This window comes from Megascapheus bottae, chromosome 14 (assembly GCF_031878675.1).
Source record: "Megascapheus bottae isolate mThoBot1 chromosome 14, mThoBot2.hap1, whole genome shotgun sequence".
NCBI lineage: Eukaryota > Metazoa > Chordata > Mammalia > Rodentia > Geomyidae > Megascapheus > Megascapheus bottae.
The window spans coordinates 23,847,239-23,860,338 of record NC_143522.1 but is presented as its reverse complement, the minus strand read 5'-3'; the positions used below and the strand labels follow the sequence as shown (position 1 = coordinate 23,860,338).

At 50.0% G+C, this 13,100-nt stretch overlaps 1 protein-coding gene across 1 annotated transcript in view; it reads left to right on the top strand.

Annotated features, from left to right (window-relative positions):
- Ccdc88c (coiled-coil and HOOK domain protein 88C) overlaps positions 1 to 13,100 on the top strand; it is a 110,693-nt gene that overhangs the window by 42,861 nt on the left and 54,732 nt on the right. Inside the window, exon 4 of the mRNA XM_090344707.1 lies at positions 3,597 to 3,666. Within this exon, the coding sequence (XP_090200833.1) occupies positions 3,597 to 3,666 (70 nt within the window). The remainder of the gene's footprint in view (positions 1 to 3,596; positions 3,667 to 13,100) is intronic.

Here is a 13,100-nt window from a genome sequence, read left to right as displayed (position 1 = left end):
ACATGAGGACAGAATAGCCCTTCTGTTGGAGTGGAAGCAGATGACCTTGGATGACCTACCGGCTGGATGTTGAGGCTTTCCTGAGAGGCTCCTTTTTTTGCTTCAGGAGTGGGTGGGCATCTTCTGGGACTCTAATTTTTATTTTTTTTCTCCCTCCTTTTGGTGCTAGTTCTGGGGCTTGAACTTGTCCCTGATTTTTTTTTTGCCAGTCCTGGGCCTTGAACTCAGGGCTTGAGCACTGTCCTTGGGCTTTCTCAAGGGTAGCGCTCTACCACTTGAGCCATAGCACCATTTCCAGCTTTTTTCTATGTATGTGGTACTGAGGAAATGAACTGGGGTCTTTGTGCATGCTAGGAAAGTACTCTACCAATAGACCAAACTCCTGGCTCCGGCCCCTGATCTTTTTTTGTTCAAAGCTAGCTCTCTACCCCATGAGCCACAGCTCCATTTCTGGTTTTTTAAGTCTGACAGGGTGACTTCAAACCAGGATTCTCAGAACTCAGACTCCTGATTAGCGAGGATTGCATGCATGAATCACCAGTGCTTGGCTCTTCTGGGACACTTAAGCATCTGCCTTTAAAAACCTGTGCTCTGAGTGCTCCCTTTCCTAAGAAGTGTCAAATCCATTGACTTTTTCCTCAGTGTGAGCGTGTATACTTGCATATGCATGCATATGTGTTGCTAGTTTGGGGGCTTGAACTCAGGACATGGATGCATTTGTATTCAAGAGTTGTGCTCTACCACTTGAGCCACAGCGCCACATCTCCATTGGTGGTGAGTTGGAGATGAGTCTTATAGACTTTTCTGGCCGGAATGGAAAGATCCTTTCAGATCCTGAGGCCTTCAGAGCTCAGCCTTCTAAGTAGCTGGGGGTACAGGCATGAGTCACTGATGGCCAACTCTCAATTTTCGTTTTGTGACTCAAATTTTTATTATTATTATTTTTTTCAATGCTTGAAATTAAACCAGGTCCTTGCACCTGCCAGACAAGCATCCTGTCACTCACCCACACCCCCTGCCCTCATTTTTCATTTTGGATGTATGTGATTTGTCTCAGGAAAGGATAAACAGGTACTTTTTCTTTCAGTGGGTTTGTTTTGCTGGCAGCTTAGATGTCTGCTCAAAAGGTGCCTCTAGATTTTCTGTGTGGGAACCCAGGCTGCAAGAAGTAGGTTATTTTAAAGGGGCAGAATCCTTAGAAAATGCTGGGGAAATGTTTTCTAGTCCTGGTCACTCTAAGAGAGACATTTTGGTCTTATCTCCTATGAGTTTTCCTTTCTATGAAATGTATGTGTTTAACACTTCACATATTTGGAATCTGCTTGGCTTCCTCTTAGGTTTCAGTTCCCAGAATGCTACCGGGGTGACTGCCGACAGCCGATGCCACAGGCCTTGAGATACTGCGTTCATGGCCTTGGGCTACCCTATGCCTCCTGGCAAACTGGCGATCTGGAAGGCAGCTTGCTGGGCTTGTTGGCACAGTTGCTGCCCCCACAACCCCTCCACAGCTGGGATGCCAGGTGCTCCCAGCCAGGATCCAAGCCTCTCCCCCCCTGGTTGTTTTGTTCATCACCTTGGATGATGAGTCCTGCATTTAGACTTGAGGCCCAGGGGTTGAGGTAGGCCCCCTCCCTGCCTCCGCTCCCTCCCTCCCTTATAAATTACTTTCCTGCCTGCTTCTGGGTTGGGTTGGGGGGCCAGATGATGTGGACAACTCAGGCTGCTAGTACACAGTGTAAACACACCCTCCTCTGACCCAGTTTGTCAGGGGATTGGTTAAAGCAATTAACTGTCAGTGGGCCATCCCAGGATGCAATTAGTCTATCTTCATTTATAAGAAGAAACAATTCTGGGGTTTCCCCTAGTAATCCTGTATCAAGTTCTGAAAGCAAGCCTAAAAGGCAGAGGGAAGGACAGGGAGGGGTGGAAAACCCTCCCATTATGATATTCATGTCTCTCCTCCCCCTGCAGGCTCAGGATGTGACTTGGTGTTTGGGTGGCAGTCGTGGGGGGGGGGCAGGGGGCTCCCGGGAGCAGGGTGGTAAGCCACGTTCCAGCATCACTTGGCCAGGGTAGAGCCAGGGGCCCCTGAGCAGACGTGGCAGCTGAGCCTTCACAGTGGCTTTCTATTCCTCAGCCCCACTGGCTGGGTCTCACAGGAGGGGGTCTCTCAGCACGCTCCTCACGTCCTGCTGAACTGAGGGTCTGGCCTGTCGCCTGGGAGCCCCAACACGGCCGGGTCCTCTGACACGGCTGTGGGGCTTTCCTAGGGAAGGGTAAAGGTGTGAGGGAACCCTGCAGCCACTGAGGCTTCTGACACCATTGTGGGGTGGCTTCAGGACATAGCTAGTGTGTCTAAAGTGAGTTTATCGTTCTAGTTGGAAATTGAAATAACACAGTTCCGTTTGTGGGATATGCTTAAGTGTGTTTGGAACCGCTCAGGGAATGAGCTCAGCTGTACATTTTGTGAAATCTTGTATACACTTGAAGGATTTTCTATTGGAAATTTCCCATCCAAATTGAGTCTTTGAGTGGTTGTGGGACCATTTTTCACGTTGAGCTTTCCGAGCCTGGAGGACATGGCTGTTCACATGGCTCATGCACTTGGGCTGCCTCACTGCCAGGACTTAGCACCTGAGATGTGGGTGAGAAAAGAGCTGCAGTTGACATGGTGACATGTAACCCCAGCTTCTGGACAGTCTCCAGTGGAGAGTGAGGGACCGTTCTGGTGGGAGTAGGAAGTAAGGTATTGCCTTGTGGCTTAGCAGCTTCTCTCCCAAGTTTCCAGTATGGACAAGGAGCCATTGAAAGATGGCTCATTGTCTTTGTTCTTTTTGTTGTTGTTGATGGTAATGAGGCTTGAACTCTGGGCCTTGGTGCTGGCCCTGAGCTCTTTTTGCTGAAAGCTAGTCCTTCACCATCTTAAGCCATGGCACCCCTTCTGGTTTTCTAGCGGTTAATTGGAGCTAAGTGTCTCACAAATTTTCCTGCCCAGGCTGGGTTTGAACTGAGGTCCTCAGATCTCAGTCTCTGAGTAGCTAGGATTACAGGCATGAGCCACCAGTTGCCAACGGTCCTTTGAAGGGGCAGGCTTCTCAGCGGCAGGTCCTAATGGATCTTCTCCCAGGAGGTTGCTCCTGTCTAGGCCAAATACGCTCATCTACGACTTGCACAAAAAAGCCCTGCCTAACCAGGGATCCCGAATCCTCAGGCTCTAGAAGCTCAGTGGCAGCACTTAGGTTTTTATACCCTAATCTACTTTAATCAAATAAGCTTATGATAAAAAAAAAGTAGTTAAGGAAAGAAATAATGGATGAGAAGGTTATCTTTTCAAAAGAAACTTTCAAGTTCCTAGCATGCTAGTCATCTTTTTCCCAAAGTCTCTCTACATAAGCAGATAAAAACTTTACTTGATAAAGACCAAGATAGAAGTAGAGTGAGACTGGGACGTTGCAGTTGGGCAGCCTGTAATCGAGTATCTTCCTCGTTGCCCTTTAGAAGCTGCATATTCAGTCTTGATTAGCTGGAATCTGCCTAATAGACTTTTACTCACGTTTCCTCTTCCTTAACGATGTCTTTTCCCATTGTCTCTGCAGGAAGTTCTCCAGCAGCTGATCGTAATGAATTTGCCCAATGTTTTGATGATTGGCAAAGACCCACTGTCCGGTGAGTGGACTCCCCCTACCCCCCTCTTCCCTGCAGCGGCTGGGCAGTGCTGTAGGCTTTGGACAGCTGTCAGCTACAGAGCTTCGGCTGCCAGCACAGTGCAAGCACGTGATGTTCTGGTGAGATTTTAAAGAGTGGAGCATTTTATTGCCTTGAGGCGCTAAGCCAAGAGCATATATTTCTTCCTTAAGAATGAATGGGTCCCAGGATTACCTAGCTTTTCAGGATGTTGAAATCTGAGGGTCAAGGTTCAAAGCCAAACCCAGGCAGGAAAGACAGTGCGACTCTTAATCTCCAACTAACTAGCAGAAAGCCAGTATTGGACCTGTGGCTTAATGTGCCAGCCTTGAACAAAAAAGCTAAGGGACAGTGCCCAGCTCCCAAGTTTAAGCACCAGTGCCAGCACAGGTGCTAAGCGCGCACACAGAATGAAGGGGTCCCTCCTGGCCCTCCAGTGTGGTGGGTGTGACCACTGGTGTGGTGATAGGTGACCCCAGCTACTAGACGGAGTGTCCAGCAGTGAGTGTCATGAAAGGACACTTCTGTGTCCCTTTCAGTTTGTCCCTCTGGAGGAGGAGATGGCTCTGAACTTAGATGTCTCCGTTGTGGGGGGTTTCAGTTCCCCAAGAACCATGGAGTCGGATTCTACTGTGATAGCTCTGAGATCAGAGACCAGGAAGGAAGCATCTTTCTAGGAAGCCGACAGATCTGTCTTCCATGGGGACCTGTGATACTGTTTATGCTCAGTGTCATGTCCTCTACCTTTTTTGGCTGTTAAAAATGACAGTGGGGTACAATTCAACCTAATAATAAACACATCCTCCCCATCCCCTGCCATCCTGTCACCTTTGTATGCACCTGTCTCCCTGATGCACCTGTTGTGAAAGCCTATTTCCTCCCCCAACCCCCACCGGGCACCTCTCCCCACCCCAGAAATGGAAATATTGTCCCTGTGTAGAGAGTATTAGATCCGTACTTGCTGTGTGGCACTGAACAGAAATAGCTACAGAGAAATGGATGCTAATTTACTTATTTATTTCCAGTTCTGGGCCTGTTTGTGCTCAAGGCTAATGCTCTACCACTTGAGCCACTGCACCACTTCCAGCCTTTTCTGAGTAGTTTGTTGGAAACAAATCGTCTCAGGATTGTTCTTCCTGGGCTGGCATAGAACTATGATCTGTAGAGCTCAACCTCCTGAGTAGCTAGGGTTACAGGTATGAGCCAATGGTGCCTAACTTGTTTTTGTTTGTTTGTTTTTTTAAGTTTTATTGAGACTTTACATAGCACAAAATTCACCTGCTTCAGGTGTCTGATTTGGTGGTTTTATCTTACGATTTTATAGAATTGAATTGTTTACTGGTTTGAAAACCAGAAGATGATTTCTAGCTGCTGTCAGGTAGGTGTGGTGAGTGGCCCAGAATGATGATGACACACAGTCAGGACATGTCCATTGAAAAGCTCTGGTCTTGCCTCAGAAGTGGTGTGATGGCGCTGGGGAGCTAAGAAGCAGAACGATACCTGATACCTGAGGCCTGCGCTCAGAGGCCCTGGCAGGGCTGACTGATACGTCAGACAGCGGCTGTGGCCGGCCTTGCCTTCCAGCTGGAAGCAGAGGTGGCCATGGCGCATGGAAGGGTGGGTTTGACAGGGATCCCTGGGGAATGGGGTAGAAGGGAGGCTGGATGACAGAGGACATCCACTAGCAAACAAGAAGATGCATGTGCCACGAGCAGAGAGGCAGACATAGTTATGAGATAGCGTTTTTAGTCTTACACTTTAAAAATAGATGTGTGAAGCATCTTATGTTTCTTTTTAAACACAGAGCAAAATTGGCTTCTAAAAAAAATGGTGCCATAGCCTCGGGTGGAGGGAAATGCTTCCCGACTAGTTGGATCTCTCTCGTGGCACAGGGCCCCCAGAGCTCTCTTTGGCAGATGGGTTAGGCCCTGTAGTGTTCATTAAAACATTTGAACAGTTTGGGTCGCTTTGACTCATATTGCAGAGGAGTCAGGTCCCGGCTTCCCGTAGAGTAGCACTAAATGTCTGGAGAAACTAGACATTTGTTCCCTTGTATCCCACCTGAGAAATGGAGGTGTCGAGGCTCATAGGAAGGGTTTTGTACATCTGACTTTGCTCCTGTGCCTGTCAGACAGCAGGAGTCAGCCATCTGCTTTCTTCTCCACGGGGTAGAGGTCAGGGATGGTCAGCAAATGTGAGGACGTACTTCATGTAACAGCACCAGAATCTGCATCTAAAACTTGTGCTGAGTTTCTGCCCTCTAAACTGAAACCCCTTCCCTGCCCCCCCTTCCCCACCCCTGCCCTTTGTTCTGTCTTTGTCGTCTCTGGGTGTTTTTCCTTTCCTCTCTGATGGACTAAGGCTTTGCAACCATGTGTCCTGAATGTCCAGGTCTCCAGGGAGACTGCCATCCCACATCTCGTTGCATAGGCTTCGCTTCTCAGCAAAACCTGGGGTCCAGCTTTGCTTTAGGCCCTTGCCCCTCACTTTCATAAGATGCAATTTGAAGAAAAATCCTCCTCCTCTCAGAGCCATTCACAATTGAGTTCAGGTTTCTCAGGACTGAGTGTTGTAGTCTCCTTTGCCTTGTGTCTCCGTGGCTACACTCTATCGGTATCTGGCCTATGCTGTCGCTTTGGTGTTTGTATGGTAGTATTGAGGTTTGAACTTGGGCTTCCTAATCTCATTCGGTTTTCTTGCTCATGGCTGGTATTGTACTACTTGGGCCATGTTTTCAGTCAAGAATTTTGCTAGTTAATTGGAAATAAAGTCTTGAGCATTTCTTACTGAGCTAGTTCTGAACCACAGTCCTCTGATCTCAGCATCCTGAGTAGCTAGGATTTACAGGCGTGAGCCACCAGGGCTTGGCTTCACTCCTCCTCTTCCATCACCGTTTTGCCTGTTCCCAGCACCAGGGCCTGCATTCTTCCTGCCAGCTACACTGGTCCCATAGGTGCCCATGGGTGCAGGCACCGATGCAGGTTAATACTCACTGCCACCTCCATGTGCCTCCCTGGCCTCCCTCCCCTTCCACCTCGTCATCCACCCTCCCTGCTTGCCTCATCTTCACACAAACCATCCTAACTTAGGCTGAAGGGTCAGATCAGAGCCAAAATGGACTAGGGGCCGAATGAACACGGCATGTTGCTAGGGGCTGGCTTCTGTCTCCTCCTCCTTCTCCTCACCTTGCTGGTCCTTACAGTTGTTTAAAGGCCAGCGGCAGTAGCAGTTGTCAAGGTCAAGTGACACTCAGCCCTGCCCGCACCACTCTTGTTTTCCCCACTGTGATGACCTGCTGTGGTCTCTGCACCATTGTGCAGAACCACGGAACCATTTCCATGTCTTCTGATGATTGCGTTCTGCTGGAATACTCAGGGCTCCCCTCTGCTCTGCTCTGTCTGCAACAGGAGGGAAGGGTGCTGGGTGGAACAGACTGGTTCCAGCTTTGCAGCACCTCTTCCTTGGCAGCTGGGCCAGTCACTGGGCCACACATGGAAAAAGATGAGATTTGTGACAGGAAGCCAGGGTGTTTGCAGATTTGTTTCTCTGTTAAGTCCCAGAACAGTGGTGCTGGAAGAGAACGGGTTTCCTTTCGTGGTTTGCGTGCAAGTACCATGGTGGTTTGGTGCAAGTACTTGTGAATCACTGATCCTGCCCGAGCTAGCTGGTAAGAATGGGAAGGAACCATCTGAGCAGATGCAGAAGCCCAGCTGAGCTGGCAGGAGCTTGTTCACAGGCACACACGTGGTTACCTGTGGGCTTGACCATTCCCTGTGCTCCCACACGAGGCGTCTGGCAGCCACCATCGTCTGTCCTGATATTTCTTGTATTCTAAATGTCAGTGGAGATTCCCATGGAAAGACCCCTCGTGCAATTCCTGAGAGAACCTTCTGTGAAGATGGCTGGGGCCTTGAGAACAGCTGTGGGAGCTTCATGAAGAGTCACTCAGTGGTGTGGCCTTGGTCCTGAGCTTTCTCTTCCTCATGGAAAGGTGCTCGGGGCTGTGTGCACAGACTGCAGTGAGTGTCTGTGTCCACCATGGAGAATAGACGCACTGGGCAGCAAGTTCTCAGCCTGTGTTGGGGCAAAGAGGGGAGGAAGAAGAATCCAATAACAGCAGCCGTCCTGAAGCAAGGCAGTGTGACAGCATGCTGTTCCAGGTGAAAAGGGGATAGTTAATAAGGCCTGCCTGGGCAGGTCTGTGGGGCTTCTTGGAGGAGGTGCTGTTGGATAGGGCATTGAGGAACTCTCAGCAGAGAAGGGGGGAGCATGTTAATCAAGTTTCTGTTGCTGTAACTTACCTGAGATGATCCGCTTATAAAGAGAAGAGGGTTTTTTTTGGCTCACAGTTTTGGAGGTTCCATAGCGCTGTCTGTTGCCCCTGATGCTTCAGGTGTCAGACTGCGACCTCAAGACTTCCCACTAAGCTCCATCTCTTTTTTGGGGGGGAAGGGGCTGTCCTAGGGCTTGAACTCAGTGACTGGGTGCTATACTTGAACTTCTATTGCTCAAGGCAGGCATTCTGCCACTTGAGCCATACCTCTATTTTGGCTCACCCCATCCCTTTTTGGTAGTTTATTGGAAGTAAGAGTCTCATGAACTTTACTGGCTTTGATAGGGGATCTCAGCCTCCTGAGTAGCCATTGGCACCCTGCAGTGAGCTGCCTTTCAAATGATGGTGATATTTAGGCTCTACCTCTTAAGGTATCTTCTAATAGCTATACTCTGGGGACTAAGCCTCTTACCATGGAGCTAGGGGACAGAAGGAAGGACAGTCCACATCCAGACTGCAATGATGAGAAAGGCTGACCTCTGTAGAAAGGGCTCAGAGCACTGTTGGGAGACCCCTAGGGAGAAGCAGCCCAGGGCACACAAAGAATGGCTTCAAAGTGGAACTCTTGCTGGGAGCTGGTGGCTCACGCCTATAATCCCACCTCCTCGGGAGGCTGAGATCTGAGGATTGAGGTTCAAAGCCAGCCAGGGCAGGAAGATCGGTGACACTCTTATCTCCAGTTAACCACCAGAAAACCAGAAGTGGTTTTTGGCTCAAAGTGGTAGAATCCTTGAGCAAAAAAGCTAAGGGGCAGCTCACAGGCCTTGAGTTTAAGCCCCATAACCAACCCCTCTTCCCCCCAAAATGTGGAACTCTTAGGACTCTTTGTTTAACCCTGGGGTATTTGCTTGCTTCTCTACTGGAGTCTCCTTGAAGTACTTTCTAGGGCCCAAGAAACTTCCCCTCTTGCAGCTTCATGGCACAGCCTTGCATCTAGCTAGCTAAGAATGCCAAGGGCCAGCCCTTGCAACCCAGCAACCCAGAACTGAGATTCAGGCCAGTTGGAATAGAAGCAGCCCTCTTGTGTGGATTCTGAGACCCTTAGAAGGTCACTGTCTTTGTCGCCAGCCCTGCTGGCTTGCAAGCTCCAGCCTGCCCTTCCTTGCTGCTGAGGGTCCACACAGGGTCACCGGCAGACTGGCTTGTGATGTTTAGTTCATCTCTCTTGGTCTTTAGTCTCTAATCTTATTTGTCTACAAGGAGGGATGAAATGAGATTTTGTTATGTTTTGTTTTTCCCTTATAGGCATGTTGATTTTTCCTAACATTTCCTATTTGGGCCTTGAGGGAGCCATTCAGAAAAATCCTCAGACATTGCTGCAAGCAGCCCAGCATCCTGGGCACTCACTGGCTTCAGGGGTGACTAGCGAGCCTCGCAGCCTGTGTGTAGTGTTGGGGTGGCCCTGCAGCCAACCCCTCACCTCGCCTCCTAGGAACAGGCAAAGTTTGGTTCCCAGGATGCACCAAGAGGCAGAGCCAGCCTGGATACCAGGCTGTGTTTAGTAAACTTCCTGGTGGCCCGGGCGGAGCCGAGCGAGGGCTCCGCTACTGCACCCACCATGGCTTCTAGCAGGACTGCTCTTAGCAGCCGGGGCCATCTGAGAAGGAGGAAGGAAGAGATGTTGTTTGTCAAAGGTCATTCTGTTCACCTGGGACGTTTGGGGGGACTTTGGTTTCTGATCACTTCCTACTGTTCTGTTTGGTTATTGGGTGCTAGAAAGAGAATTCACAGGGGCATCATTTGCTGGTGTGGATGGTGTTCAGAGGCTTCTGTGCAGCCCAGCCACTGGTGTTTTCTGTCACGAGCTGTGGTGCTGAGGATCTGCGGGGGTGGATGAGACTCGATATGAGAGACAGACATTGGGAAGAGAAGGCTGCTGCTCAGGGCACACCAGCCTGTGGGTTTGCGCTTGCCGAAGCACTCTACTGGTATGCCTTCATTGCCTGACTGAGTGAGTGCAGGAATGCCTGGTTACGTGAGTGCCTTGAGGGGCCACACGTGTTGAGCGTAAGAAAGCTGACAGGGCTTCACAGGGGTGCCCCCCTGAATGTGAGCCAGCGTGTAGAAGGGTCTGCCTTCTCTCCATGGGTAGGGCACAGGCAGTAGAAAACCCATGTGGCCACCCACAAAGAGCACAGTGACCCCCAGAGTTCAGGTAGTGACCTCTGGTGCAGTGGTGAGCAGAGCCCTGTGAGGACTGGCGGAGTCGGGTGGGCCTGGCTGTTCAGAGGAAGCACAGTCTGCTTGCACTGCCGCGTCCAGGTGGAGGGGACAGCCCCATAGTTGTGCTTTTGAAATGAGTAGTTTTTAAGTAAGAAACTAGGGAAGGCTACGCCAGTGGGCCAGCTTTGTGTGTAAGTCAGTAGAGAGCAGAATATGTGGACTTAATTTTTTTTAAAAATCTGTCTTCCAACAAGAGAGGAACTGGAAACTATCTATCTGCTTTAGTCATCTCCTAGACGATGACTGGTGGCAGTTCAGGTCAGCAGTCCATTGGCAAATGCTGGGAAAACACCTGCTTAATTTAGGGAAACCCTTGAGAAGCAAAACCCTAAGAAGCAGATCTTAGAACCTCCTGCTGTAAGATCCTGGGCCAGCCTTTGGGCTTGCTTGGGGGTTCAGTCAGACGGTAGCCTGTTGTGTTGGGGGCGGCAGGTGGGGAGTTGCATCTTTTCCCAGGTGTGAGGCTTCTGCCCTGAGCCTGGCTGATTTTCTGGTTCTCGGCCTCTGGGACCAAGGATGGCTGAGACAGCAAGGCAGGAGTCAGTTTTACCTTTTAAGTGTTCACAGCCAGGCATACTGTGTGCAGTTTGGGGCCACAAAGGATCGTTCTTACCTTCCTTTGCCTAAATCCCCAGCTTCCTATCCCAGGCATCATTTATAGGTGGTAGGATTTATTTTCAGAGTCCAGAAAACAGGAAGTGTGTTCTGAACACACTTAGTTCAGCAAAAGAGATCCTGGAGGTCATGTGCCACTGTGGAGCGTAGGTTATGCTTTAGGTGTTTCGTGTGTGCCGAGTGCAGTGTTTAGGTCTCCGAGGCCAAAGCTCCATGCTACCCAGCAAGTGTAGGGTTGATGGCCCACATGTCTGTGGACCCAGGAGGAGAGAAGTCCCTGAGTCTTCCTCCCTTGGGTTTTTTTTTTTTTTTTAGGGGGGGAGGGCAGTTATGGGACTTGAACTCGGGCCTGGGAACTGTCCCTGAGCACTTTTTTTTTTTTGGCCAGTCCTGGGGCTTGAACTCAGGGCCTGAGTGTTGTCCTTGTACTTTCTCCAGGCTAGAGCTCTACCACTTGAGCCATAGCACCACTTCCGGCTTTTCTATGTATTTGGTACTGAGGAATCGAACCAGGGTCTTTGTGCATGCTAGGCAAGCACTCTACCACTAGGCCAAACTCCCAGCCCCATCCCTGAGCACTTTTGCTCAAGGCTAGTGCTCTACCACGTTGAGCCACAGCTCTACTTCCTATTTTCTGGTAGTTAATTGGAAATAAGGGTGTCACACACTTTGCTGCCTGGGCTGTCTTTGAACCGTAGTCCTCACATTTCAGCCTCCTGAATCATAGGATTACAGGTGTGAGCCACTCGTACCTGGCTTCAACCTTCACATTTTTTGAAGGGCCTTTATATTGTAACGTGTATTTTCCTAATTGTCCAGCTACCTTTCTGTCCCTTGTCTCCCCTTACACCCTGTATGTCACATACTTTCCCTTCCGTGTGGAAGCTGCTGGCTGTGGACATCTTTCAGCTCACACAGACTTTGATCAGCCTCTCTGCAGCCAGTATCTGCTGAGAAGGATTGGGAGGACAGCTGGAGACGGGGGCTGGTGGAGGCTCTGAGGTCTGTCTTGGCTGTGGCTATTTGGCTATCTGGAATTCCCCCAGGGCTCCCCCTACAGCTCCCTAACTCCTCACCTTGTAAAGTGGGTAACTAACAAGAGTGTGTGATGTTTCTCTGCCCTGCCCCCAAGGGTTGCTGATGACTCACCTGACACAGAAAGAAACCTACTTCCTTTTACCTCTCAGACACAGAAAAAAGTATGTGTCCATTTGTCTGTCAGCCCATCTCCCTTAGCCCCAAGGCAGTTAGAGTTTGGGAAACCTCGTTGTGTTTTACCCCGGGGCTTGGCACATGCTGATCCCTGTGTCTTGAAGGGGTTGCTCTTCCTCATGCTTGGGCCCTCAGCTCAGCATTGTTTCCTTTGGGGAACCCTCATATGCGACACCCAGAGGGCTGCACAACTGTGCTCCACTGCAGTGCCTGGCACACAGTAGGTGCTTGGCAGGGAGATGCTTGTGTGTCTGGCCTGCGGTGGGTCACTGACCCCACCTTCCTGACAGAGAGCCCAAGGAGAGTCTTCTGATGTATCTATGAAAATAGCCATTGCTACAAAATCCTGAAAGAAATTAGACTTCCACTCTCGGGAAGAATCTGGAGCTTCCACGTCTCATATGCCTGCTGTAGAGGAATCGGTCATGGGGAGGTCACAGGCTGCGTTTGTGATAAGGCCTAGCAACTACCACAGCTTCTGCCAGTGGGCACCAGTCCTTTGGGACCCACTTACCCCTCCACTTCCCCCCCCCCATCATTATAAAGTTTAGTGCCCAGGAATCCATGCTAATTTTTTTGTCAGTGCTGGGACTTGAACCCAGGGCCTCATGTTCTCATACTTGCTCCATAGGCACTCTGCTGCTGAGCCATGACTCTTGCCCCCTTTTATGTTGGTTATTTTTGAGATAGAGCCTTGCTTCCTGCCCAGGAATGCACTGGACCACATTGGATTATTTTAAGCCTCCCTGTAGAAGCTGGACAGCAGCAGAAGGCACAGAGCCTTAGGTGTGTGCTGTTCTTTGTCATCAGAACACCAGTTGTGTTCTTTTTTTGTTTTTGTAGGTCATGGGGCTTAAACTTTGGGCCTGAGCCCAGGGACTTCACTATGCCCCTTGAGGCACAGCCCCACTTCCCATTTTCTAGTGGTTAGTTGGAGATAAGAGTGTCACAGTCTTTAGTGCCCGGGCTGGCTTTGAACCTTGATCCTCAGATCTCAGTCTTCTGAGTAGTTAGGATTACAGGTGTGAGCCAC